Here is a 26,682-nt window from a genome sequence, read left to right on the forward strand (position 1 = left end):
ATATTATATATTATACATATAAAATATATATAAATATATCTATGAGCTGTGATGAGTCATGCCAGCACATAAGCCGTGGATAGCATGGCCTGCTTGATCATACCATAACGTACTGGCTCATGGACCTGAAATTCCAAGCCCATATAATCGTATCATGGTTAGTACAATCCGCAATCAGTCATACCAGACCAGCTCAAAGTCCTATCGGCCCATAGTCAGTATGGCCTGATTTACACTTATCAATGTCCCCGTTGTTGAGTATTACTCTGCCATTAATGAGCGAGAGGGCTCAACCAAGGTTGTAATGTCCGTATTAATATAGCTCGCCATAGATGAAATGCTAGGGCTATAGTCCAGGCATGTAGAATGACGTTGTTGCCCCCGATGTGCCATGTGTTCAATAGTGATTAGGTCATTAGATGGTTAATTATTGCCACATCAGAAGTTAATCCCATTTTCCTTCGAAAATGAAAACCATCTAGGTTTTTTGTTTTATGATTATAGTTAAAGGAAAATTTATGATGCCGAAAATATATAATATGAAAAGAATTTTGACGAATCAAAACCATGTATAAATTTTGATAAATGACACATGATTCGCTGCTACATTTTATGATTTCAATTGACTGATCAAAAAATTTTCAGATATCATGTATTTTCCAAAAGTACCTTTTAGGAACTTACCCGGAAACAATTTTATACCGTAGCCCCATCTCCTAATTGAAGAACCTTTGAGACTTACGCGGAAACGATTCATACGGTAGCCCCATCTCTCTCTATTCTTTCTTTTTCGACTCGGGATGTGCTACCCACCAAGCACCATCACCGTGTAATGGGAACATCTACCCATAAATTATGACACAATGCGCAGTTGTCACGTCCCGGGTAGAGATGTGGAAGCATCTGGGTGAGCTCTCTGCTCCTTTTTCTTTCCCACCTGTCTCTTGTTCATCGTTTGGAAATCTGCAATCTCTTATCTCCTATCACCCGATTGATTTCCGTCTTTTCATCACTTTCTAGAGAAGATGATGAAGAAAACCGAACCCATTGGGGCCCACCATGTTTTTTATTATTTTGTCCATATGTGAGCCGTAGTCTCCACTAGCTCCGCTGGTCTTTTTCTTCTTTTTTTGGGTAGAATCCATTCTTTCTTTCGAGTACAGTAAATAAATGTATCTTGCGTATGCTGTACACAGCTTAAACAAACCCTTGACCCTGAAGCTCTCATCTCTCTCTTGTAGTTCACGATCTCCCTTTATTATGTATACTCTCTGATTTCTTATATACACGCGCTTTTTGATTCTTGGATTCTGTTCTTCTCTCTTCTCCCCTTTATAAGCACAATCACACCGACAAAGATTGTGAGTCCACCATTGCTTTCCAATCTCTTCAACATCAAATCCCTCCCACGAAGAAAACTCTCTTCTAATCACTGGCGAGTATATACAGAGCACTGTGTAGAAGAGAAAAGAATAGTACTCTGGAAACAGAGTAATGGCGACGACCCTTTTTCCTCTGTTCTTCCTCTGTCTTCTAGCTTGCACCAGTAAGTTTCTGATGAAACTAGAACACGGGTTTTGTTTCTCTATGCTTCCTCTCTAACCCCTTTTCGTTTTTCTTTTAACAGATGCAGAGATTTCGAAGAAGATGGGTGTCAACTATGGTCAGCTGGGCAACAACCTCCCTTCACCGTCTCGATCCATCGAGCTCATCAAATCCCTGAAAGCAGGTCGCGTCAAACTCTACGATGCAAACCCAGATATTCTGAAGGCCCTCGAAGGGACCAACATCCATGTATCAATCATGGTTCCCAATCAATTAATCTCCAACATTTCTTCGAGCCAGTCCCTCGCAAACGAATGGGTTCGAACCAATGTCGTTCCTTTCTACCCCAAAACCTTGATTCGTTACCTCCTTGTCGGCAATGAAATCTTCAGCTTCTACTCCGACCAAGATCGCCAAACATGGTACGATCTCGTCCAAGCAATGCGCCGACTCAAGTATTCCCTCAAAATCCATAGCATCAGAAACATCAAAATTGGGACTACAGCTGCCATGGATGTCCTTCAATCGTCCTTCCCACCGTCGAACGGAACGTTTCGGTCCGATATCTCCATACCGGTGATGAAGCCCCTGTTACAGTTCTTGAACCGGACCAAATCCTATTTCTTCCTCGACGCCTACCCTTACTTCCCCTGGTCCGGCGATACCACAAACATTAATCTCGACTATGCACTTTTCAAAGGGAACCAAACCTACACCGACCCGCGAAGCGGCTTAACCTACACCAACCTCCTCGACCAGATGCTAGACTCGGTTATCTTCGCCATGACCAAACTTGGGTTCCCGAACGTTCGGCTGGTAATCGCTGAAACAGGGTGGCCCAATGCCGGAGACGTCGACCAAATCGGAGCGAACATCTTCAACGCAGCTACATATAACCGGAATCTAATCCGGAGAATGACGTCCAAACCAGCAATCGGAACTCCGGCCAGACCAGGTGTAGTAATACCGACATTCATTTTCGCGTTGTACAACGAGAACCAGAAGGGTGGACCGGGAACTGAACGGCACTGGGGATTGCTGAATCCGGACGGAACCTCGGTTTATGAGGTCGATTTGACCGGAAGACGGCCGGAATTCGACTACAAACCGTTGCCGGCGCCGTTGAACAATGAACCGTACAAGGGGAAGATATGGTGCGTGGTGGCGAGAGGAGCGAATCGGACCGCGTTGGGGTCGGCGATAAAGTACGCGTGTGGTCAAGGCAACGGTACGTGCGAAGAGATCCGGCCCGGGAGCGACTGCTACGAACCGGTATCCCTGGTTCGGCACGCGAGTTACGCTTTTAGTTCTTACTGGGCCCAGTTTCGAAAGTTTGGTGGGACCTGCTACTTCAACGGACTCGCAGTTCAAACAACCAAGGACCCAGGTAAGCTACGTCATGAGATTTTGATATATCCTCGTAAACCGTTAGATCGGAATAATCTAACGGTTTGATATTTCCAAGTACCAAAGTACTATATTTCTTGCTTCACCATATCAAAATTCCTTCAGACTTTTCTGATATTTTTATTTTTATTGCGATTTCTCTGTAGGTCATGGATCTTGCAAGTATCCAAGCGTGACCCTTTCAGGATGATTCAGAAACGAGAAGATGGTTTTCTTTTCTTTTTTCTTGTTTTTATAATTTAGCTAAATTAACTCCTTATCTGGGGTTTTACGATTTTGTTCTTCGGTCCGATTTTCTTTTCTAAAATTTTAATTAATCTGTAATAATATTACGTAGGTCGCTGTTTCCATTTGAAAACGATGTATCTCTGAATCTGGCTATTTATAGCTGTCCAAAATCCATTACTATCAGCTCACAACGGCTATATTTACCGCTATCAAGCAACGGCTATGGAGTTGAAGGACTATCAGTTGTTGAAAAAGCAGTAGACAATCCTCCTTTTTATGGTGCAACCACACGCTGGCTTTTCATTCCCTAAAAGCATCGATCAGCTGCTTTTGTTTGTTCACTTTAGATTCTGGAAAAAGCTCTACAACGGTCGTCCGAGTAGGCTTGACTTTAATACCATCATTACAGGGCCATTCGCGTTAGCTTTAGATTGGTGGACAGGCTTTAGAAAAGCACGATGGGGTGGAAAGTAGGGAATAAAGGGATCCTGTCTTCAGACTTTTAGACATTAGCTTATGCATCGCTGCCATCACCCACCAAATGCGTCTGATAAAAGAAGATTTAAAAGTAGACGTTAAAAAGTTTTGATGATATAATGTCCATTTTAATAAATTTAATTAGATAAATTTGGTTAGTTTTGTGTTTATTTTTTAAGGGTACTTTTAGAATAAAGAATGATGGGTTAGGAGATAATTTTACTATTTTCAGAGGGCAAAACAATGACTTATTAGTGAAAGGTTCCGTTGCAAAGTTAGCTTCACGAAACGTCATGATTATACAAAATGTTAAGGTTGTTTTGGACCTTTCGGCTGCACTCTTCATAACATTCCTCAATAAGTCTCATTACCCTCTAAGGCGTTTCTTCTCTCCCTGGAAGACCACTAGGCTGCGTTTGAAAAGGGGGTAAAAATGCAAAATTGTAGGGTGTAAATTCACATTTCATCGGTTTTGAAAAATGCAAACCAATTTGGTTTTACATGTTTGATTTACTCTCTTCATGTTTGACACCAAGGCTCTGTTTGTTTGTGATACAAACGTCGAATGGGAGTATTTATGTATCCCGGTTTGTGTTTGCGAGCATTTGTTTGATATGTAAAAAATGATTATCAGTGTAAAAATATATTCCGACACTTAATTCTGAGAAGAGAGCATTATTGTACCTATTTTTGAATACAATTTCGTGTTTAACTTTTTGTCCAAAGTTAAGGCATTGGAGCATAAGATAATTAGAGCATTTAATGATGAGCCGACACTTTGCACCAATTTCAAACAAATAAAATGAATGCAAAAACGGTTTAAAATGTGAACTGTATTTGCATTTATGAACCAGATAAATATGTAGTGTACATATTTACATTTGCATTGCAACCAAATGCACCCCAAGATACAAAACAATCGGTGTGCTTTTGCTGCCATTTGGAAACTTAATTGATGTAAAAAGTTAATTACCGTTGGTTTAAGTACCTGCCTTTCTCACATGAAGCCCACAATGAGCCAATGTTGCATCAATACCTACTTTTAACTCCCAACATGTATGTCCATGGAAGGAAATGACCTTTTGACTAGTTACATGCTATCTGAGGTAAACATCTGATCTAGGAGTAAGGCTTCCCTTACCTAATATTTATTCTCATTTAATAAATATTAAGCTGGTCATTGGCCCAATGACCTGTGTCGCCCAATGACCAGCTTATATCCCAACATGAATATCACTGAAATTCATTGAAATTCCACAGAAAAAATTCACTGAAATTTCACATAAAAATTCATTGAAATTCCACATAAAAATGTACTAAAATTCATTGAAATTCCATAGAAAATGGCTTAAATCCACTTAAATTCAACACCCAAAATTCATTCTAATAAGGAATCCTTTCAAGGTAAAACTCACTCTTCGAACAATGACTTTGCAATAGAATTTAACCAATATAGCCTAAATACATCTTAAATTCTTAATTCATAAAAGATACTTAAAACAACAGGATTTTGAGTCAACAATCTTAGTGGAAAAATCCCTAAGTCACAATCCAGTTAAACCCTCCCGTTCCTGTATCATATTTTGTGAGGTCTCGGTTGGGAATTAGCCAAGTGCATATCTGGAACACATTTAATCAGAGTATCAGACCGTGTTGTTTGATGTTGCCTATAACCATTTCCCGTTTGCAAAGTATCAGGGGCTAAACATGAGAAACATACTAGTGGAAGGAGAATCCAAGACTCTGGTAGGCTGGTTAGAGGAAGGCAGCCAAAGACTGGTGCACTTTGAGTTAAAAGTGAAGAGTTGAGAGGTGTTCATGAGAATGACTGTGAAATCGAACAATAGAAGCTAGGCTTAGCTTAAAGTAATTGATAATTAATAATAATGAAACAGTTAGTTTATATGGACAAACCAAATGGGTTGGAATTAATTGTATTGCAAACCAACAGCATGGATACCACTTCAGTCTTCAATCAGCTTGAGGGAGTGGAGTAGAGTCGTCTCCAATTAATGACATAGTGGATAAGAAGTCGAAGGAAAATATGGGTGCAGGATGACTTAAATTCCAATCAGGCTGATAGGGAGATAACAAAAGGTATCTATTTTCCTACCAAAACTACCCAAGTAGAACAAGATATCAACAAATTTTTTTGCAAGAAAAACAGAGCCAAGTGGTCAAATGATTGGATAATTACAATACTGGCCACTTTGAAGAAAAAGATACAACTAATGTGGTCACTGAGCGACATTTAATATCCCCCAAACTCCCTTTTGTAGCTGACATTCCAAAATGTATGTTAGATTTCCTTTGTAGAACATTTATTTTCCCAACAATTTATAGGTGCCTAGGCTATTAAAGGGATCAGGTCTTAGCTGGTTCAATCAGCTGGTTCAAAACTAAACCTCAATTCTAATGGATGCCTAAGTTACAATGGGAAGGTGTTAAATCATTTTGCAAAAGAAAGAAAAGTTTATATCTATGCACATCTTTTACCATTATAATTCAAAAGCATACTACTCTAAAGTAAGGAAAAACCTGTAGCTAATCTGACATGAATACCTGACGGTGGGGTGGATTCAAATAAAATTCCTGATTCAAACACACTATTTCTAGACTGATTGAAGTGATATTAATAGTAGATATGAAAGAAAACAAAGATGAGATATCTAGCTCTCAAAAAAGAAGAGGCATTCATTTTAGGGGTATTCACTAGAGTTAGAGAGAAGTTAATTCATATAATTCAAATAACAAATTGAGAGTGTAAGAAAGTTAGAGAGAAGTTAATAAGATTTTGTTTTGTTTCATTCTATTTTCCTTTTTTTTCAGTGGACTTGTCCAAACCCTCAAACCAGCCCTCTCCATTAATCTATTCCTATCCAAAACCTGATTAACTATTTGTTTCATCAACAAAATAAAATAAAGAAAAGGAAAAAAACATATGTAACCATATCATAAATGTTGTATCAACTAAAGTATGTGAATTTGCATATAGAGCAATAAGCATTAGAGCTACGTAGAACCAATTGCTAGTTAAGTTCACATTCAACAAAACATGTTGTTTCTAATTCAAATAAAGGATCAAAATATGTCATGAGTGTGAACTATAAAAAAAAATGACATAAACCATAGTTTGTGAATGTTGATAAGATAGTAATGATGTTAATCCTAGAGTCTAGAAAGCTTAAAGTATGTCTAACGCATCCGAAATCTGGGTAATTTTGATAAGATGTTGTATACCATATGGGCTCGGGACGGCTTTTGCCTAGCAAGAAATAGGTTAGCCTCACTTTCATTTCCACCTAGATACTTGAATACTGCATCTAGGACATGGATATCAAACCCTTCCAAGTCCACTTCTGTCCACAATTTGCTAAGAAACTCCTCCTTACTTTGCATTGTCATGACTGCTATAAGTTGTTTAATACCTTCATTCATTCGGTCCATTGCTTCAACGAAATATTCAAATGATTTATTCTTTGTACCATGTGCTCTCTTCTTTGCCCCTGATGATGAGAAACTTGTAGGAGAGACATTGGTATGGGATTTACCATCGTCATCATTGATATTTACAGTGCATGCAATAAGGGTGGATGCATCACCATCCTCAGCATCATCGTCAACATCAAAGGAATCCCCCCAACACTATAACCCAAACCCCCCTCTTCTTCTAGCTCAACTCCTATCATTGCATAATCTCCATTAGGTTGATCATCCCAAGTACCAATTGTATTTCATCATACATTTCCATCAACTCGTCATTTCACACAGTGTGCAAGTGGGTTAGCCTGCACTCAATAAGCCAAATTTTTATAGTTGGGGATTTCTTGTCATTTGTAATAATAACATTACAAGTTAGTATAATACTCAATGCATTGGTTTGCTTGCAAGTACTCCTACCAAACTTGTGTGTCGGCTTGTATTTGGTTTCTTGCTTCATTCCATCCAAACCAGATATAACAAGTAATTTTTTTTATTCCAAGTAAATGGGTTTTAGTGTGTGCATCCTACTTTTAATGTTGGGAGTTTTCAGTTCTATCCCAAACCTATCAGTCATTTCCTTGCATACATGGGTGTATGCAGATATTTTAAAGCCTTTATCTACCTTGTTGCCAAGGGAAACTTGTTCGGCTAAGAGCGCTATCATGGCCTTATCCATTGCATCATTCCATCAAACCTGCCGACTACGCTCTGCTTTTGATATGACTGGACATGATATTGGCAATGCCTTCTTTTCAGACTGTCGATCTGTTAGATGACTAGCAAACGAATCTCTAGTGTCCTTCCCTGACACCATTCCTAATAACCAATTTCATCCCATGAAATAAATGTAAAATGTTTAATAAATCAACCTTATATTAAAGTGAAAATTATTTTCTAATAATAATGATTATAACAACAATAAAAATTAAGATGATGACCATTTCTTACTAGTAATAAAAGCATAAAGATGATGTTTGCCACATTAGCCATAGTACCAAACTAAAAATCAACTATTCAAAAAATAGATGAATCAACATTTAGTCAAAGAGAGCATTAAATTAGCAATAATCATAAAGGCATAGCTTTAATTATAAAAAACTAATACACTCATTAAACTCAACATCGGGATCTCTACCAATCCTTAAACATTTCCGACCCAAGTTGATCTTTGAAGGATGACCACCTTGTAAGTTCATTCCTTTGGAGTCGTTGAGTTAGGTTGTCCCCCACTAGCATATCATCCTTAACCTCAACCTCGGTCTCAGCTCTATGTGAGTCCGCCTCTAGAATGGCCCATCACTTTTTCAATACACCAAAAGCACATTCTACTACATTTCTCAATGAGAAATGCCTATGGTTGAATATTTCTCTTGATGATTCCTGTAACCTACCTCAAATCTCATTGAGGTGGTACCTTGTGCCTCGATAATGAGCTAAGAATCTAGGCATGTTTCTATAGCTTGCATCTATGAGGTAATACTTTCCTACATGTAGATTAGTAAAAGAAAATTAGATCAAATTCATGAACCAAAAGAGGGAATTTAAGAAGTTTTGAGAAACTTCTTATGCATATTACCTTCGGGTACATTGAGTTTATCCTTCCTTTGTAGAGAATCATATAGGACTATCACATCTGTAGATGACCCCTCCCAACCAACCAAGACATAGGTGAATTTTAAATCAAAGGTGATAGTAGCCAACACATTTTGGGTGGTTTTCCCCTTCCTTCCACTGAATCTAGCTTGTTCTTCAATAGGAACCTTGCATGGGATATGTGTTCCACCAATAGCACCTATGCAGTCCTACACTTCAACTAAAATTATATCACATTGGGTCATGGACTGAATGGAGAAGTTCAACTGATATCAATATACATTCTTTGAACATACCTTAAAGTATGACATGAATTGAGGGTCATTTCTGATTTCTGGGGTATGTGCTCTCCAATAGGTTGTACAACCAACATGGGGTATGACCTCAACCCTGCCTCTTGCGATCTTCCAAATCTTACATGGAATGTACTATTCCTTACATTGTGGCCAATTGTGTGAAGGAACATTGCTACTTGTTCTTCTACATTTAAATTGGGGCTTGGTTTGAGGTCTCAATGCAACCTGAGTAAATTGCATAGTGAATCAAAGCATCCCCTCAGCATCCTAATTTGTGAGAGGCATGACTTCTCACTATTAAATATGCTTTTCATAAACCTATGCTTCTAACCTCCCTTTGCTCTGGGCTCTCACATAATGTGTGATATGCCATCATAACAATAGTGAGGTAGACTCTAAGGATGATAGATATGACCACAACAAACCTTTTGCGTCATTCAAAATCATGTGGTGCCCTCATTTCTAGTCATCAAATGAAAACATAAAAACATGGATCATCTACATATACCACAAGGAGATAAACACAATTTGAACAGTTAAATTGTTCAGGTATCATGCTTCCATGAAACTTTTATGATTTGAAGACAATGAATAAATCCAATCCCACTATGCTGCTCATTTTGAAGTATGTAGGTTTATCCAGGTGTTCATGGGTGTCTAGCATGTCACTATTGGAAGTTGCCAAAGGGTGTTAAAGAGGCTATACACATATTTGGTGGCATGAATTTTTTGCTGAATGGGAAGAGATAGAAACAGGATTGTAGTTTGTAGATAAAAAAAAAGCCTGTCTAAATTTTGGGCTGATAAAAAAAAGGCATTGTAGTTTGTAGAGACTAGAGACAAAATGAACAACCTTGTTTATGCATTAGCCCACTTGTTTATGCACAGGGAATCCAAATTTCAACAGATTCATATTCCACTTGAAAAGCATGTATAGAATGAATAAACAACATAATATGGCCAATTAATTCATTGATCTAGATTGTTTTACACAGTTAGGATTTATAACCCAATTTGTTACAAGGGAATCAGCTGAGATTCTTCTATCTACATATAAAAATGGGTTTTGATTCAATGAGGGGTCTGCTACTTGATGTGAAGGTGCTATTTTGAAGTCAGATTTCATTACATTTAACAACCATAACCCACATTTGTTGGTATGGTTCCAATCTTGCACGAATCTAACCTCATGTCAGTAATTTGTTTTTGGATCTTGAACCATGAGGAATTTTGAAGTTTTCTAATGCTCCAATTTTATGCAGATATGACTATTCTGGGTGTGGACAATCATCTGGGAAGGTTAATTTCAGGTTTAATTTTTCTTTAAAAGAATCTCTTCATTCTTTCTCATTGGAAGAAAATGAAAAAAAAAAAAACAAAATATTTCTATAGTATGTTTGGTGTAAATTGACATTATCTGAGGAAAACCTCTGATTAAGTGTTTTATGCTCTGTAGCCAAGTGATTAGAATACCTATGCAGATATAGAAGCTGCCTATAAATACCTTGAAAAGAGTTACAGTGCTAAGCAAGAAGATATTATCCTCTATGACCAATCTATTGGAAGTGACCCAACTTTAGATCTTGCAGTAGTTCATAGACAGCTAGAGGGATATACCTTAGCAACTTTTTGAAAATAAACACAACACAGTAGATACAATTTTAAAAGGCTTATGGGGCATAATTTACTCCTGGGCAGAAATTCATAGACAACTAGAGGATATACCTTTTAGTTCTGTTTTTTATATCAGGAATATTTTTGTATAATTGTATCTAGATCTTTTAGTGTAATCAGCTTCAAAATGTTTTCCCCTGTGCAAATCCTTTTTTATCAGGACTTTGTATATTTTGTTCAGTTTAATATAATACATTACCTTTTCTCAAAAAACAAAAACAGTTTTGTATATTTTGATTAATCACTCTATTGGATTGTCAGAATGCATTACATGAAACATTATCGTGGCAGATTTCATGGCTCTACCTAATTGTCATCAGAGCTTAACTGGCTTGGGAGTTGTACAAAGCAAAACAAACCAAAACTAGATTGATATTGTGTTTAGTTTGGTAACCTGGGTTAGCTTGGAGTTCTTTTCTAGAAATAGGTTTAGGATGGAATGAATGATGTGTAATTCAAAGTGGATCTAGATCTTAGATAGGTTGGTTAACCAGCATGAAGCTTTGTGTAAAACACAAAATAGGTGGGTTAGGTCAACATCGTAATTTTTAAAACTGTTTCAGTGATAAATTCAAAACAGTTGTGCCTCATCAATTTGGTTTAACCTATGGATCAAAAGGATTAAGAGGATGATCCTATAAATGTAGTAGTATTATTAAGGCACATTTGATCATAAGCAACAGGCTTCTTAATGGTTGTAGTATAGGTGTTTGCCACTTGTTTTGAATTATTTCTTAAAAAATATCTCGAGAATAAGAAATAATCACAAATAAACTGGTCACAACTCACACGAGGCTTGTAGGACATCAGTTATCTGTAACCTGGTTGCCTCAACCAGTTTAATCTAGTTCTCCAACAAGACTAGCATCTCTAGTAGCCTGATATTCCAGTGCAGTGTATCTATTGGTTGGTGGTGTAACTGGTTCAGCATGTTTAGGATTTCCACCCACATGTCTGTTTTCCCAAGTTTGACATGACTAGCTTGTGCTTTTGTTTGTACCTTGTCATGCTTTTTCTTCTATCACTGATTCTTTTAGCTCAAGGGAAACCACAAAATTTAAACCAGGTTAGATGTAAAATATTTTTAGAAGTGAAAATTGTGATATTTTTGTTTTTATATCTAATATTCCTTTGAACTCTTCTTCCATTTTTTTTTTCTCGAAATTGTTCAGGTTCCTTCTGATATTCCATCTAAAGAAAAGCAACCCGAATTGGATGTAATTTGCTACTTATTTATTTGTAGTTTATGTAAGTGCTTATCTTTTCACCTTCTGCACTCTAAGTTCAAACTTATGAACCAAAAATTTTGTGTTCTCAAAGTTGAAGTATATATGCTTGTCCTATAAGATGTTTTCTTTATCAATTTGGTTGCATATACCACAGGTAGAAACTATACTAACAGACATATCAACCTGTGCCACTAGGCAGTATAGGTAGTTGACCAAATTTTAAAGGGGCTTTAGGCTTCTGGTTCAAGTACTGATGAGTTGGTAGTTCTTAATTTTCCACCTCATTTACTTATCTATAATTATTGTCCACATTTTTCTCAGGCAGAATGTTTGTCTTTTGGTCAAATGGGTGCAGCCTTGTTGGGCTTCAGTCACTTGCTTACAATTCTGGGTAAAGGTGCATCTTTGTCCATGTTAGCCTGAACCACACCAGAAAAAGTTGGGTTGAGCTGGGTCAGTTGAAGTTTAGATTAGGGTTAGAGTTGAAAAATCTGAACCTGAATTAGCTTCAAGTTAAGTTAGGGTTGAGGCTTGGCGAACCTGACCCGATCCAATCTTGACAAGTCTTCATATTTATATATATTAATATTTGTTTCAAACAATTATTTATATATAAACATTAGACAAATATGTATGTTCTTATGTTTATAAGTATTTATGTGTTCAAATATGCAGCCATGGATGTGTGCATATATGTAAATATAATTTTAAGTTTAAAGGCACAGATTTTCTAATGTAACACAAAGACCAAAATGTTGATACAATATGCCCATATCCAAGGCCATGGAGACCCATAGATACATCGACAAAGAGGGGTATGAGGGTTTTCATAGCTTGGGAAGGCTTCCCTGATCCCTCTCAGTCTGTTTAAAGAATAAAAAAAAGGTTGAGTATTGGTCTGTATTGATACAACAATATCCAATTTTGGGTATTGGTCAGCATAAATATTTTGATCCTTGGTGTAACATAAGTATAGTACTCCTAAAGTACCATAACTTTTTCCTTGTGTATATAGATAACTCAACTAACCTTTGTTTTCTAATCTTAATGTTAAAGCTTGCTTGCAACCTGTTTATTTATTTTTTGATCAACAATAAGACTATCTTCATCTCCTTAAGTACTGGCATATTTTTTGTTTTAGTACTACTTATTTTAAAACCTTTTGTTACTAAGTACTAACATGTTTCATCTGTTAAGACTGTATCATTAGCAAACAACAAGCCCCATGGGACTTCCTGAATCTGTTTAGTCAATTCATCCATTACTAGTGCAAATAAATAAAGACTAAGTGCTAAGCCTTGGTGTAAGAATTGAAATACAAGGCCACAATCTTCATGTTAATAATGTGATTTCTTACTAATTAAATGAGCTAATAATCTTTTGAAATATTATAAATTCTTTTTGGCTTTTATCCATTTATGTGCTTAGCTTTGTATCTAAGTCTCTAGGAACCCCTCATACTTTTAAAATCTAAATAGTTTAAACCAAAAGATTTAACTTTCTAAATGTATTAGGATTTCTTTGTTGTTAAGAATCTTAAGATAGGATTGTGATTTAGGATTTCAGAATTTGAATTGCAAGTAACAAATCAATAATTGATGTGTTTGCTACCCTTCTCCATTTAACAACTAATAAAATTCTTTGGTTATTGTTATCAAGTTTAAAGTTGAAACTTTGAGATCCCTACAAGATGCATATATTCTTTGAAAAGTAAATATGGTATTAATGGAAAACACAATGATATTGTGATGTTAGTTAATATAATTTTGTTAAGAATATACTTATATAAATGTTTAGACACTATTACATATATATACTAATCAGATGAACTATATCAACTCAGCTAAGTCTGAATTATGGATGTTTGTCGTGTATATGGAAATGGCTATCATGTTCCGGTGTTTGCCTGTAATTTAGGTCTCATCTTTTCCATATACCTAGAGGGGGAATCAGAAATCCGTGCATTGAAAGGAATTTGGTGATAATGCCAAACCTCCAACTGTAGAATGATTTAATCATTAGACAAGAACAACTAATTGAAATTGTCAAGAAGTAGTTTTTCTTTTTTCAAGTCAAAGAATAAACCAAAGTTCTCTGAAGAATGGACTTGTAGGTGGATGTTCCAACAAGGTGTTGAATGTGCCTTTTTGAGGAGATTAATTCTGTTCCATAAATTATTCTTCTAGGGAAATAAAAAAATAGTTGTTGGTTCAATTTATGTAACCTAGGGAAGGGAAACAGAGTATACACCTGGGGTTTAACTAATTACAGTTCTTGAAAACATATCCTATCATTTTCCATTCCTTTTTCTTCCTTCTTTTCTTGACTATATGACTTTTCTGCATGTCCTATCATCTTTGTATCTTGCCTTTCATTTTGTCTTGAAAAAAATTTGTTTCCATTGGAAATTAATGGAATGGATTGTACTAATTGGTATCAGTAGCAGAATATTCCACTTTCTACAACAAAAGGGTTTCCTTTTACACAATGAAGGAGGTACTGAGCTCAAGTCTTTCCACATGAGAAATCAGTAATAGTGAGTTACATTCAGAGTGAGAAAAGCACCTAATTCCAGCAATGAACAATACCCAATACTGGCCTTAATTAGCTCATTTACATAAAATAAAAAATAAATAAATAAATAAAAGTAGAGCAGCTTATTTATGGTCCAAAATGCTATCCTACTAGAATTAATCCCCAAAAAGTCTTAGATCTTTGGAAACCTGATTAATTACACCAGCAGTGGGTTTTAACTGATCTGGGTTCACTCAGGAAGCCAATTTAGCTTCCTTAGTAAATGGCTGAACAGACTAAACTCTAGAATTTTATTTTTGCTTGACATTCTCATAAAAGTGAAGCAGTTTGAGTTCCTCTTTACTGAAGCTAAAAGAGGTGGTGATTTATGAATTGAAAGTGACTCAGAGGTGGTGAATTACAATCTTCTAGGGAAGAACAAAATACTCAAAGCAATGGAGCTTAGAAATACAATGACTATATAAACAAAAGCAAAGAGAATACACCTAATCTATGAGTTAAACAGAAGAATGAACCATCATCAAAGCCATATACCATTCAAATGTTAACAGAGATTATGATCTAATTTAATTCACCCAGAGGGGAAAAAATTATGCAGACCAAAAATGTAAATAAAAAATAAAAAAATATTACTAGCTAAGAATATATCTAAGGATGTTATAAATTCAAACCTAATACAAAATACAGGGGAAATGTTGAATAGCTCTGTACAAAGGTAAAGATCTGAAAATGCTACTACAAGATACCGCCCAAGTCAATTAGAACTACAAATCTGAAAATGTTGAAAAGGTGGAGAACATTCTATTTCTTACTTTCAGGCTGTTTAAGAAGGTCTTGGAAATGGGTATGTTGAAGGAGATCTGGAAATGATGAGGTTGAAGAAGCTTTGAACACGAGAAAAATTACAAAAAAAAAAAAAAAAAGTTCAGCACCAACATCTATTTTACTAGTTCAGATGGGAAAAAAATGAATAAGAAACTTCACCAGCACTAGAATGAGTGGACTAAAGAGGGTAAAAGATCAACGTAAATCAACATCAGCATCTATTTCTTGGCTATTGACACAGATTTAGATGCACAAACACTCAGATTGAATGTAGAAGTCACCAACGACTTGAATGGGAAAATAGCTAGAGGCTCGAACGCTCAAACAAACATTCAGATGCTTGGAATCTCAGATCTTAGATGTTGTGAACGATAAAATAGCCATTACTCGACCACATCATTCTGGTGGATGAGGGTAAACTCCTCGCTTATTTCCCTCGATGAAAGAAGGGTGTGAAGTTTTACTTTGAAAAAATCCAAGTAGTTTTTCACCCAGGTTGATGTAAATCTTGACAAGTTTGCAATTTTACATCAATCTTGAGGGTGCTTTTACCAAACACATGCTTTTGTGGACCGGGGTGCAATAATGCACTGAACTGGTATTTACACTCCTTCCAAACGCAGCCTTAATGACCAAACTTGCACATCAATAATGGAACCAGACTTATGGCATGGAGGCAATCCTATCAGTAGAAATTGAAGTGCCATCTTTGTGTGTGATATTAGAGTCAAAGATCCTAGAGACAAATCAGGTCCAAGCACATCATTAGCAGTAGACGTTTTTAGATGAAGCACAGCTGGGAGCTATGGCCTATACTCAAGTCTATCAAAGGCGAACGACATGTGCATTCAACAAGAGGGTATGGCCCCAAAACATGCAGCCGAGTAAATTAGTGCTCAAAAGAACCATTCCGAATCAGCCAGTGACAATGGCAAGTTCACTCCCACCTTTGAAGGCCCTTACATTGCTAAAAAGAGGTTATCTGGAGGAGCACTAATACTCAGCAGAATGGATGATAAAGACCTTCCAGAACTAGTCAACTTAGATCAAGTGAAAAAGTACTATGCTTAAATTGTAATCCATTCCATGTATCAATTTTTTATCAATGAAATATAGGGAGGCCATCTTTGGCCGTTTTCTATTACCTTTTTTGTCCAGTATACAATTATAATAACTCACTAGTTAGATAGTGGAGCCTTATGGTCTTTTCCTTGAACGTTCCAATATTTGGATACTAGCAGTCCTCAAAGGTAATGCAAAATAAATGAAAAAGAGAAGGAGGAATTAAAGAAGCAAGAAAGAAAAAAAAAGAGGAAAAAGAAGAAAAGAAGAAAAGAAGAAAAGAGAAAAAAGAAGATGATGGAGAGAGAGAGAGAGAGAGAGAGAAGGAAACAAAGGGACAAATTAAGAAGGTTTTAAGAATTTCAACTTCCTGATAACCCATGAACCAAGTTGTGTTAGCAACCCACTTACCCTTGAGCTTTAGCCACATTTGTCCTAGTACTAGGATCTCCCTAATCAAAGATAAAAATAGGAACATGGAATCAGATGACAAAGAAAGCGTCTCCCCATCCCCTTGTGGCAATGATGGGAGAAGGAATGAGTGGAGAGAAATAACAAGTAATCGCACAGCTTGAAAGGGCAGAGTGAAAACCCGAAAGGGTGCTCTGAGTAAAAGCATAAGATCATGGCAAGATCAAATTTTGCCGGCCCGGATGAATACCAGTAATGGCTCCGGTGCGCAACAATTAGGCGACACCAAGGCTCAGTGAAAACCTAGATTAGGGCACTAAGGGAAAAAAGGGAAAAGAAAAAAGAAGGAAAAAAAAAAGGAAAGAAAAGAGAAGAAAAAGGGGGATCCAGCTTATCAATAGATTGGGGAACCCTATCATTAGTAGGTTCTCTCCTCTATTTGTATGAGTGCGAAGTCTTCTCCTTCTTTAGTTCTATAAGAGACATTACTTCAGTGTTTGATACACCTCCTAATCCCTAGAGTTACACCGGGACTAAAGTTAGACCAAGGATATGTAAGGGCTCACGATTGGAAAGAGTTAACCTTGACCTCCCCCCTCTTCTAAGGTTATGCACCTGCAACATCCTTCAAAAAAAATATAATAAATAATAATTAATAAAATAAAAAAAATCATCAAAGATCAAAATGATCAAATTCATAAAAAAATTGTTAAATAATCAAATATCAAAATTATCAAATCCATTAAATATCAAATCACAAAAAATCAGATATTAAAATCAAATCATCAAATTCATCAAATATCAAAATTATCAAATCATCAAATAATCAAATATTAAGTATCAAAATCAAATTATCAAATTCATCAAATATCAAAAAAATCAAAATCAGATCATCAAATATCAAATATCAATTCATCAAATTCATCAAATACCAAATAAAAGTCAAATCATTAAATATCAAAGCCATCAAATTCGTCAAATTCATCAAATATCAAATATCAAAAGTCAAAATCAAATCATCAAATATCAAATATCAAAAGTCAAAGTCAAATCATCAATTATCAAAATTATAAAACTCATCAAAGCATCAAATATCAAATATCAAATATCAAAAGTCAAAGTCAAATCATCAAATATCAAAATTATCAAACTCGTCTAAGTTATCAAATAACAAAAAATCAAAATTGAATTATTAAAATATAAAATTCATAAAAAAATCATCAAATCATCAAATATCAAAGTTATCAAGTTCGAAGTTATCAAATCAAATTCGTAAAATATCAAAATTATTAAATTCATAAAAAAACAAACCTTGAAATTATCAAATTAAGGTCACCAAATATCAAAAGCTGAAATTATCAAATTTATCGAATTAAATAAATTAAATCATCAAATATCCAAATCACCAAAAATCAAGATTAAGACTCATTAAATATCTAAATTCATTAGATGACAAAATTCAAAATTATGTTTCCCAAATTCCCAAAGTTACAAGTATTCAAATCGTCAAATTCAAAACTATCAAAGCCAGTCAGTAGAGATAAAAATTATTAACAAAAAAAAAAAAGAAAAAGGAAGAAATAAAAGAATCAATGACTTCTTTAGGGATGACACCACTTTATTGCTTGTGTGATAGTTGTATTTGCCTACTAAGGCCTGGGATGGTACTACGACTTCCTGGTAAGGGTATTGCACTATATCAACTTCGACCTTGATTGAAATTCTAGCAACAAAATTTCCTCCCCTAACCTCTTGTCCCTCACAAAAACCTATAGGTGCTTCTTTTTCTTTGTTGTTTAGAAGCTCGCTACCTCTAACAAAGAGAGGCAACTGCTAGCACTCGATTTTTGCTCGATCCCTTCTTTGATCCATCTCTTATATTTCGGATGTCTAAACAAACCATGCCAATCACTTTAAAACATGCCAAAACCCTAAGAAACCAAATATTAGCCCAAATGCCCATAAATCCATCGTTAAATCTACATGATTATCTTTCGATGGTCTTGATTATGCCACATCACCATACTTGATCCCCGATCAAACTCCATCACATGAAACAAAATCCTTAAATGACCAATCACACAAAAATTCAACCCTAAATTCTTGGATCTAGACAATCATCTATTAGAGATTCCATTTTGACGCATATAGCACTACGACGTTCCTCGAACCTAATCTGCACATACCTAACACGATTAAACCATTCATTGACCAACCCAAGCTTGGCCCAAGCCTAAGCCCAACCCGAGTTCATCAAATTACAGTACGAGCTGGCTTGGGTTGGGAAAATCGGTCTTAATCCGGGCCCGGGCCTTAAGCCCAAATTTTTGGGTTAGGCTTGAGTTAACCATAAACCCGGTCCAACCCGCTTGACTTGCACCCTTAATTATCAGTCAAAAATCTCCAAGCTAGTTTATATATCAAAGCCTTGTTCAGTATTGCAGCTCTTCTAAACCCTAACCCACCTAATTTTTTTGGAGCACATAATTTCTCCCAACTTGCCTATTAACCTCCTTTCTTTGTGAACCCTCATTCCACTAAAAATCCCTTTGAATTCTGTCTATTTCATTTATGGATTTTTTTTTTTGGAAATTGGAGCACACTCATATAATGCACAAGGACTATTTGCAAGATTGATTGCACTAAAGTTTTTTACTAGCATAGGACAAAACCCACGAATTTCAATTTGTTAATTTTGCTATCATTCTATCTAACACATACCGTAAAGATTTTGCTTTTTGTTTCTTCCAAGGTAAGGGAATTCCTAGGTATTTACAATCCTCTGTAAGCTCATATATTTTCATTTGTCTTCTAATCATTTTAGCACCTTTGGGGGAGGGTATTTTACTAAACCAAATCCTAGATTTTTGAAAATTTATTTCTAAACCAAAAATTCTTTGGAAATCTTTCAACACTTCTATAAAATTAGTTGCTCCTCTCTATTTTCCTTACCAAACAACAAAACACCACCCGCAAATACTAGATGGGAAATACTGTGAGCATGTCTATGAATGTTGATCCCTTGATATCTATCTTGATCATTGGCCTTTGCAATCAATCGAGAAAAACCTTCCATTCCCAAAACAAATAAGTAAGGGGATATGGGATCACCCTGCTAAATACCCCTTAAAGAAACCTTTTGGGGAACCATTAACTAGCACAGAAATTCTTAAAGAGGATAAATAAACCCATATTAGCTCACACCACTTTTCTGAGAACCCTAAAGATTTCAAAATACACATTAAATAATCTCATTCAATGGAATCATAGGCTTTAGAAATATCAAGTTTTATTGCCATTAATCCTCTCCCAGTTTTTTTCTTTTTTTTCTTTTTATTTTTCATAAAGTGGATGAGTTCCTAAGCTATAATAATGTTATCATGTATTAACTTGCTTGAAACAAAAGCAGATTGAAAAGGGGAAATACGTTTCCAAAAGTGGTTTAAGTCTGTTTGCGAACAATTTAGTTATAATTTTATAGAACACATTACATAGACTTATTGGCTTGAAATCTTGAACCTTAGAAGGATTATTATGCTTAGGTATCAAAGTAAGAAACATATGATTAATTCTACTAGGGAACATTTTGTTTATAAAGAAATCACAAACAAACTCATACAAATCCTCACCCATCAAACCCCATAATCAATGATACACAAGAGTAGGTATTCCATCTGGCCCAAGAACTTAAAGTCACCTAGTGACATAACAACCCCTCTGACGTCTTCTTTAGAAGGCAAAGCAACTAAGACTTCATTTTTACTTTCAATTATAATAGAATCAAACAATTGCTGAAATCCTTCAAAAACCTCTGATCTTTAAGATTGAAACAAGGACTTGAAATATTGCACAAAATTCCTTGAAATTTCTTCATGACTAGAAACCCATTCTCCTTGTGCATCCCTAATCCAAGAGATTGTGTTCCTATACCTCCTAAATAAGGTTGCTTTGTGGAAAAAAAATAGTATTTGAATCGCCACACTTTAACCACAATTGTTTTGATTTTTGCATCCATAAAGATTCTTGTTGATTCATCCATTTAATCCTCAACTTTTCTACTTGTTCTATCATGGTACATTTTTTCCATTGTATCATGCTCCTCTTTTAATTTTGTCAATTTCTCATTAACCCATTCAGCCTTCTAGTCCACATATAGCTTTATCCAAAAAACTATGTATATATGCATGCATATAATAGGGCAAATTTCTTAAACTACCCCTTCTATTTAGCTAATCGACTAACTATACCTTTACTGTTTAACTATTGTCTTGCACCACCCTTATTGTTTCTAGCAATGGCCTAAAACCTCCCTTAATGTTAATGCGCCATCATAAACCATTCACATGTGACATCACATGACTGTTATTTTTTTTCAAAAATCCCTAACTTACCCTTTTTTGGTTGAAAATGCCCTTTTTGGTTTTCCCTTTCTAGAGCCCATAGTCAGTGAAAAGGAGCATCCCAACTTTGTTCTTCTCCTTCATCTAGTGGTCTTTTCCATTCCATTTTAGGGTTGACATGAGCTCAAAGTAATACTAGATAGTGGTGGTGGTGGTGTTTTAGGTGTGGGGAGATTTTGCTCATGAAATTTCTTCATCTCGAGGAGATTTTGCCTAAGAAGGACCACTGAGAAAAGTTGGTTTTCTGGAGGACCCATTAAACTATTTTGGGTTTTTCTGAGAAGGACCATCGAGAAAAGTTGTGAGGTTGAACCACTTTAATGAAGGAAAGTGGAAAACGTTAGAGGAAAAATGAGATGCCACAAGCATTGTCATTATCGTCGTCATCTTCATCACAAACATCGATTTCAACGTGCTACTCTAGTTTCATTTCAACAACACTGAGATTCTCAAATCTTGCTTCCTCTTCTTCTAGCACTGGCTTGCGGTAGAGGACAGTAGAAATTTAGGGCTTGCTCGTTTCCTCTTAATTCTTATCTCTTAAGAGGAAATCTGAACTTTAAGAGAAAAATGGTTATTTGTTTCCTCTTATCTCTTATCTCTTAAAGTGCAATCATACAACTTTTTGTTTTTCAATGATACATCCAAAAAGAAAAACAAAAACTCTCATATATGGGGTCAAAATGGATATTTGATAATTTTTAGAATTCAAAATTCAGAACATCTTAAGAGGAAAGAAAAGTTCACCAATACTAATATACCTCTTAATGTAATTATTACACTTTCAGATGTCAGACTTTAGAGCAAATGAACAGGCCTTTACAGTTTCTTTTGAAGAGGGAGTACCTCTCGTTCAAGTTGTAGAGGCGAAGGAGATTGGGAGGGAGAAATGATGGGAAATTTTGTGCTCTTGTTCTTCTCCTCTATGTCCCTCATTGTGCTTCTCTCTCTCACTCACTCTCTCTCTCTCTCTCCCCCTCTCTCTTATCTTTGATGACCCTAGTTTTGTTCCATACAAGATCACCCACATTTGCCTCTATGATGTCGACGAAGAAGAAGTAGAATGTTTTTTTTTTTGTTGGAGAATTCGTTAAAACCATCACCATTTCCGGTGATAAGAACATACCCAAATGATTAAATTAGATAATTAGGTAAACTCATTAGAGAAATCAAATGAAGAGGAACTAGGAAACACTTTTGAACGATTACTGCAATCGTTTTGCAAACAAAGTCTTAAAAGTCATACCTTTTTGATTTCCAATTGAAGATCAAAGTTGGAAGATCTCTCGCTATTGAAGGCAGATAATTTAATGCGATAGAACTCGCCGCTTGCTCTTGCATTTTGGCCTGTAGGGCAACAAGATCCGAGGATGATCTTGGGTCGTCGACTCTCTTTCTTTGAGCTCTCACTTGCACCAAGATCTATGTCACCATTGGTGTGCCCAACAATCGGCTTCTCGCCAATGGCTCGCAGTAGGTGGCATTTTACCCCGAAACTCTTATAACCGGCATTGCGGTAGGTGACAAGGTCTTCACCACTATCCCCTCATCGGCTCCTATTCTTCTCCCTGCAATTCACTCACTTTATAGTGCTCTAGTTGGTTCAAATCTGCATACCTAGATAAAAAAATAGCTTCTATTTTGCATCCTGCAATTTCTGTATATGCTAAAGATTTTATTGGTTGGATTTTATTTTGAAGATTTGAGGAATAATAAAGGAAAGTTTCCATTTTTTGTATCAATATTTAACGATGATGTAAATTATTAGAAAACTTAGCTATGCCACAATGTTAGTTTATAAAATTTTAATATTATGTTTAATTTAAAAAATAAAAAAAAATAATCTTTTGAGCCTAGATACTGATAACTGAAAATTTTAAGCCCAACCTGTGTAAGATTAGAATTGGTCAGTCGGAGTTTGGATTTGGTCCGGCCAAGTTGCATACAGTTGTTTAAATAGATGCCACGTGGCCTTGTGAATTCACGCGGCGGGATTCAACTTATTTCTTTTCACCGTGTTTTACTAGTAGGTGTAGGTGTGGACCGTGTGGTGCAGGTGGCCTTCTGGTTCTTGATTTCTCGTTACGTGTAAGCTCTTCCTTCTATGTTGACGCGTTTCATGTCAAACCTAGATTAATGCAAAGATGGCGAAGTAGTCCCTTCCGCTCCGCGAAGATCAATCTATCTTGTGTCTATTGACTCAACAGAAGTCGTCGTTGGTTCAATGCCTGGATTCTCTCTCTTTGCCCACCAACCTCAGGCACGATAACGCTGACCTTCCAATCAGAATTAGGGTTCAGAAATCAGAAGTGGATCGATTCGCAGAGAAAGCTGAAACGAACGAAACCCTAGACGATGGAAGGAGGACAGGCTGGCAGTGGTGGCAGCACCAGTGGAGGTCCGGCGCCGTTCCTTCTGAAAACCTACGACATGGTCGATGACTCTTCCACCGACGAAATCGTCTCCTGGAGTTCCAAAAAGAATAGCTTCGTCGTCTGGAATCCGCCGGAGTTTGCTCGTCTCCTCCTCCCTACTTATTTCAAGCACAACAACTTCTCCAGCTTCATCAGGCAACTCAACACCTATGTAAGCTTTCGAGAAAGTAGTGTAATTCTTTTTGAGCATCTGTCTCTGCTTCCAGTAGCACTTGTTGCTTCTGAGTTGGAGCTGAATATCGTGTTTTGGCTTCAATTGGAATTTTGACTTGGGAGCAATTGAGATTTGAATTGATAGTTGGAACTATTTTAATTGGAATTTTGCCAGTAGTCCATGCCGGATTTGTTCTTTTATTGCAGTAAACCTCTGAGGAATTTTCTTTTCAAGGTTTAATCTCTTGGTTGTTTGAATTAGATCTTGTGGTGTATTAATTGACACTTGTACAGATCAAGTTAAATTTCTGTACACTTCTGTTAGTTTTATGTAACTTGCTTGGTGACTGAATGGGATGTGAATTTGATAGTTAAGTTAGATTTGGGTATTTTTATGAGTATATGCTGGGTTTTGATCTGGCATTTGATCTTGGGAAAGTAAATTCAGAATTGGAATGAATCATTAATGTTGATTTGAGAACATCGTGGTTTTACTTCTTTACAGGGATTTCGAAAGATTGACCCAGAGAGATGGGAGTTTGCCAATGATGATTTTGCAAAGGATCAGAAGCATTTGCTTAAGAACATCCACCGCAGGAAGCCTATACATAGCCATAGTCAGCCTCAGGGCTCTTCAGGAGATTCAGAAAGAGCAGCACTGGAGGAAGAAATTGGTAGGATCTCACAAGAGAAGGATGCTCTTCACAATACCCTCTGCACATTTAAACAGCAGCAGTCAGTGACAAAGGTCCAATTGGAAGATTTAGAGCGCAGGGTACATGAAATGGGCCAGAGACAGCTGAGGATGATGAACTTCTTGGCCAAGGCAGTTCAGAACCCTACTTTTGTAGAGAATCTTATTCAAATGGCTGGATCATGTATGGATATTGAAGCAATTACCAAGAAAAGACGAATACCAATTGCTGATTACTCTCATGAAATTTTAGATGACAGCCTTATGGATGACCATAGCAGTAACTCAAAGTCTGAATTTGGGCATATTTTTCACCAGGATTTCTCCAATAAGCTAAAGCTTGAGCTCTCACCAGCTGTTTCAGGTAGTGATTTGGTTTCCCAAAGTGCACAAAGTTCCAATGAAGATGGGAGGAGTCCACAGAGGAAAACATCTGAATGTGACATGAGGGATGGACGCATCAGAACAGAAGTTCTTTCATTTTCACCGGAAAGATTAGAGCTTTCTGATACTGGAACATCTTTTGCATTGAAAAAGGATGCTCCCATGCTGGGGCAAGTGAGAGAAAATGAAAGCTCAAGGTTTCATTCCGTGCAGCATGGTATAACTTCTACTGAGGAAGGCGAGGGCCATATCTCGTGCCATTTAAATCTAACACTTGCATCTTCTGCACTGCAAGAAAGTGGCAGCAATTATTCTGCTAGAGTTTCTCAGTTGGACCAGGATGCTAATGCTTCCAGTGCACTGAGGTCAATTGTCAATGGTAAAGAAACTGATGCTAAAGTTGTCTCAAAGGACAGAGATTATTCTAATGATGATGTGACTGCTTCTTCACAAGAGGCCCCAGTTAATAGTCAAGGACCTGCAGTTCCCCAGGGTCGGGTCAATGATTTATTCTGGGAACAGTTTTTGACTGAAAGGCCAGGCTCTTCTGACAATGAAGAAGCAAGTTCTTGTTTCAGGGCAAACTCATTTGATGATCAGGAATATAGAAAGCCAGGGTATGCAAAGTCATGGAGAAACAGAAAGGATATGGAGCAGCTCACTCTCTGATAATTCATGTTGTGTAAAAGTTCATTGACAAGATTCATAAAGGACCTCTCTTGGGATTGTGCTACTATGTGTAAGATATCACATCTAGTTATCTATCCAGTATCTACTAATATCTGAAATATTTTCCTGTTCATTATGTTAAATTTGATGTGAGGCCACCTGTCATATTGCACCATATATAAATGCATTAGTTCTTGGCCATTCTTTCATATCAATAAGATTTATGTTTATTTGATCCCCATCATTATGAGAAGAATCCATTAAGTTTTCAGCTGGTGAAGCAATAATACATGGGTCAAAAGGTAATTGTTTTCTTTTGGTATGAACTATAGTTTTCAAATTTCAAATGTTTGGATAATAAAACAAATGGAGCATTCATTTGACATTTTACTTCTGCAATATCTTGGGTCATAGGTCAAAGAACCGATATCACTGCAATGATTGGAGCATACCAGTCAATAAGTCTCATGATGGAGACTGCCTGGATGTAAAATGTCAGATGGCTGAAAGTCATCAGAGCACTTAAAATAATGATTGGAGAAAAGTTCATTTGAAACTCATTTAGAGCACTTAAAACTATGTTTGAATCAGATGGCTGAAAGTCATCAGAATGTTGGTTTTTGTTGCAGGTTTTCTCTTAAGTGGAAACTATACTTGTCAAGGTGACAAGGCGCCCTTGGGTGCTCGCCTCGCCTAATTGCCAAGCAGTTTTGTACAGTGTGTTATAAAAAAATTCATTTTGTGTGTTTATATACTAATTTCTTTTTTATTATTTTCTTATTTGTTAGGGTTTAATCAACACAAACATTGCTATATGCTGTATTGAACCCTCAAAGACTTCAAAACCTGAACCAATAAGTAAGGAGAACTTAAATGTTGTCTAGTCAACACATTTTCTTCTTCCATATCTTCTTCCTTCTTCTTCTTCTTCCACCTTTTCTTTTCTTCTTTTCCTATAACGGAAATATGGTTTCATCCCTTATAATTTTTTAATATTCTTTTCTTTCTTCATTTTCTTGTAATGAATATGTTGGAATATGTTGATTTTCTATATTTCAACATGAAGTTTATAATTTTCTTATGAAAATTATGGATAATTAATAAGGAAATATGGTTATGGAACCTAGGGAACTACCCTAGGGTACATGTTTTTTACTTAAAAAAATCCATCACCTAGGCGGC

General features: G+C 36.3%; 2 protein-coding genes and 1 long non-coding RNA gene across 6 annotated transcripts; 2 read left to right on the top strand and 1 right to left on the bottom strand.

Annotated features, from left to right (window-relative positions):
- Positions 1–758: 758 nt before the first annotated feature.
- LOC148865366 (putative glucan endo-1,3-beta-glucosidase A6) lies at positions 759–3,310 on the top strand. Its single transcript, XM_088977090.1, has 3 exons — positions 759–1,546; positions 1,628–2,932; positions 3,099–3,310. The coding sequence occupies exons 1-3, from the start codon at positions 1,495–1,497 to the stop codon at positions 3,140–3,142; spliced, it is 1,401 nt and encodes a 466-aa protein (XP_088833216.1). The 5' UTR covers positions 759–1,494; the 3' UTR covers positions 3,143–3,310.
- Positions 3,311–7,464: 4,154 nt separating this feature from the next.
- LOC148865367 (uncharacterized) lies at positions 7,465–22,897 on the bottom strand. Of its 3 annotated transcripts, none has more exons than XR_016110306.1 (4): positions 22,412–22,897; positions 9,030–9,254; positions 8,717–8,953; positions 8,048–8,624 (listed from the first exon to the last, which is right to left on the bottom strand). It is a non-coding gene; the product is annotated as an uncharacterized LOC148865367 (long non-coding RNA). The 3 variants fall into 3 exon arrangements; XR_016110304.1 differs by having other exon boundaries at positions 8,717–8,942; positions 22,412–22,849; XR_016110305.1 differs by lacking the exons at positions 8,048–8,624; positions 8,717–8,953; positions 9,030–9,254 and adding an exon at positions 7,465–7,956 and having other exon boundaries at positions 22,412–22,825.
- Positions 22,898–23,214: 317 nt separating this feature from the next.
- On the top strand, positions 23,215–26,403 carry AT-HSFA5 (winged-helix DNA-binding transcription factor family protein). 2 transcript variants are annotated; one of them, XR_016110302.1, is made up of 3 exons: positions 23,217–23,751; positions 24,259–25,570; positions 26,130–26,403. XR_016110302.1 is itself a non-coding variant. In XM_088979618.1 (2 exons), exons 1-2 carry the CDS (start codon positions 23,521–23,523, stop codon positions 25,498–25,500), a joined length of 1,473 nt encoding a protein of 490 aa, XP_088835744.1. In that variant the 5' UTR covers positions 23,215–23,520; the 3' UTR covers positions 25,501–25,739. The 2 variants fall into 2 exon arrangements, 1 of the variants encoding a protein (XP_088835744.1); XM_088979618.1 differs by lacking the exon at positions 26,130–26,403 and having other exon boundaries at positions 23,215–23,751; positions 24,259–25,739.
- Positions 26,404–26,682: the final 279 nt, after the last annotated feature.

Source organism: Nelumbo lutea, chromosome 3 (assembly GCF_056320005.1).
Source record: "Nelumbo lutea isolate HS-2025 chromosome 3, American lotus-T2T, whole genome shotgun sequence".
NCBI lineage: Eukaryota > Viridiplantae > Streptophyta > Magnoliopsida > Proteales > Nelumbonaceae > Nelumbo > Nelumbo lutea.

What these genes read in the sequence shown, in the direction of transcription:
- AT-HSFA5 (XM_088979618.1), top strand. Translation starts at nt 23,521, where the DNA reads ATGGAAGGAGGACAGGCTGGCAGTGGTGGCAGCACCAGTGGAGGTCCG. An exon ending in TCAGGCAACTCAACACCTAT is followed by an intron (nt 23,752 to 24,258) that starts GTAAGCTTTCGA and finishes ACTTCTTTACAG; the next exon opens with GGATTTCGAAAGATTGACCC.
- LOC148865366 (XM_088977090.1), top strand. Translation starts at nt 1,495, where the DNA reads ATGGCGACGACCCTTTTTCCTCTGTTCTTCCTCTGTCTTCTAGCTTGC. An exon ending in CTGTCTTCTAGCTTGCACCA is followed by an intron (nt 1,547 to 1,627) that starts GTAAGTTTCTGA and finishes TTCTTTTAACAG; the next exon opens with ATGCAGAGATTTCGAAGAAG. An exon ending in TCAAACAACCAAGGACCCAG is followed by an intron (nt 2,933 to 3,098) that starts GTAAGCTACGTC and finishes ATTTCTCTGTAG; the next exon opens with GTCATGGATCTTGCAAGTAT.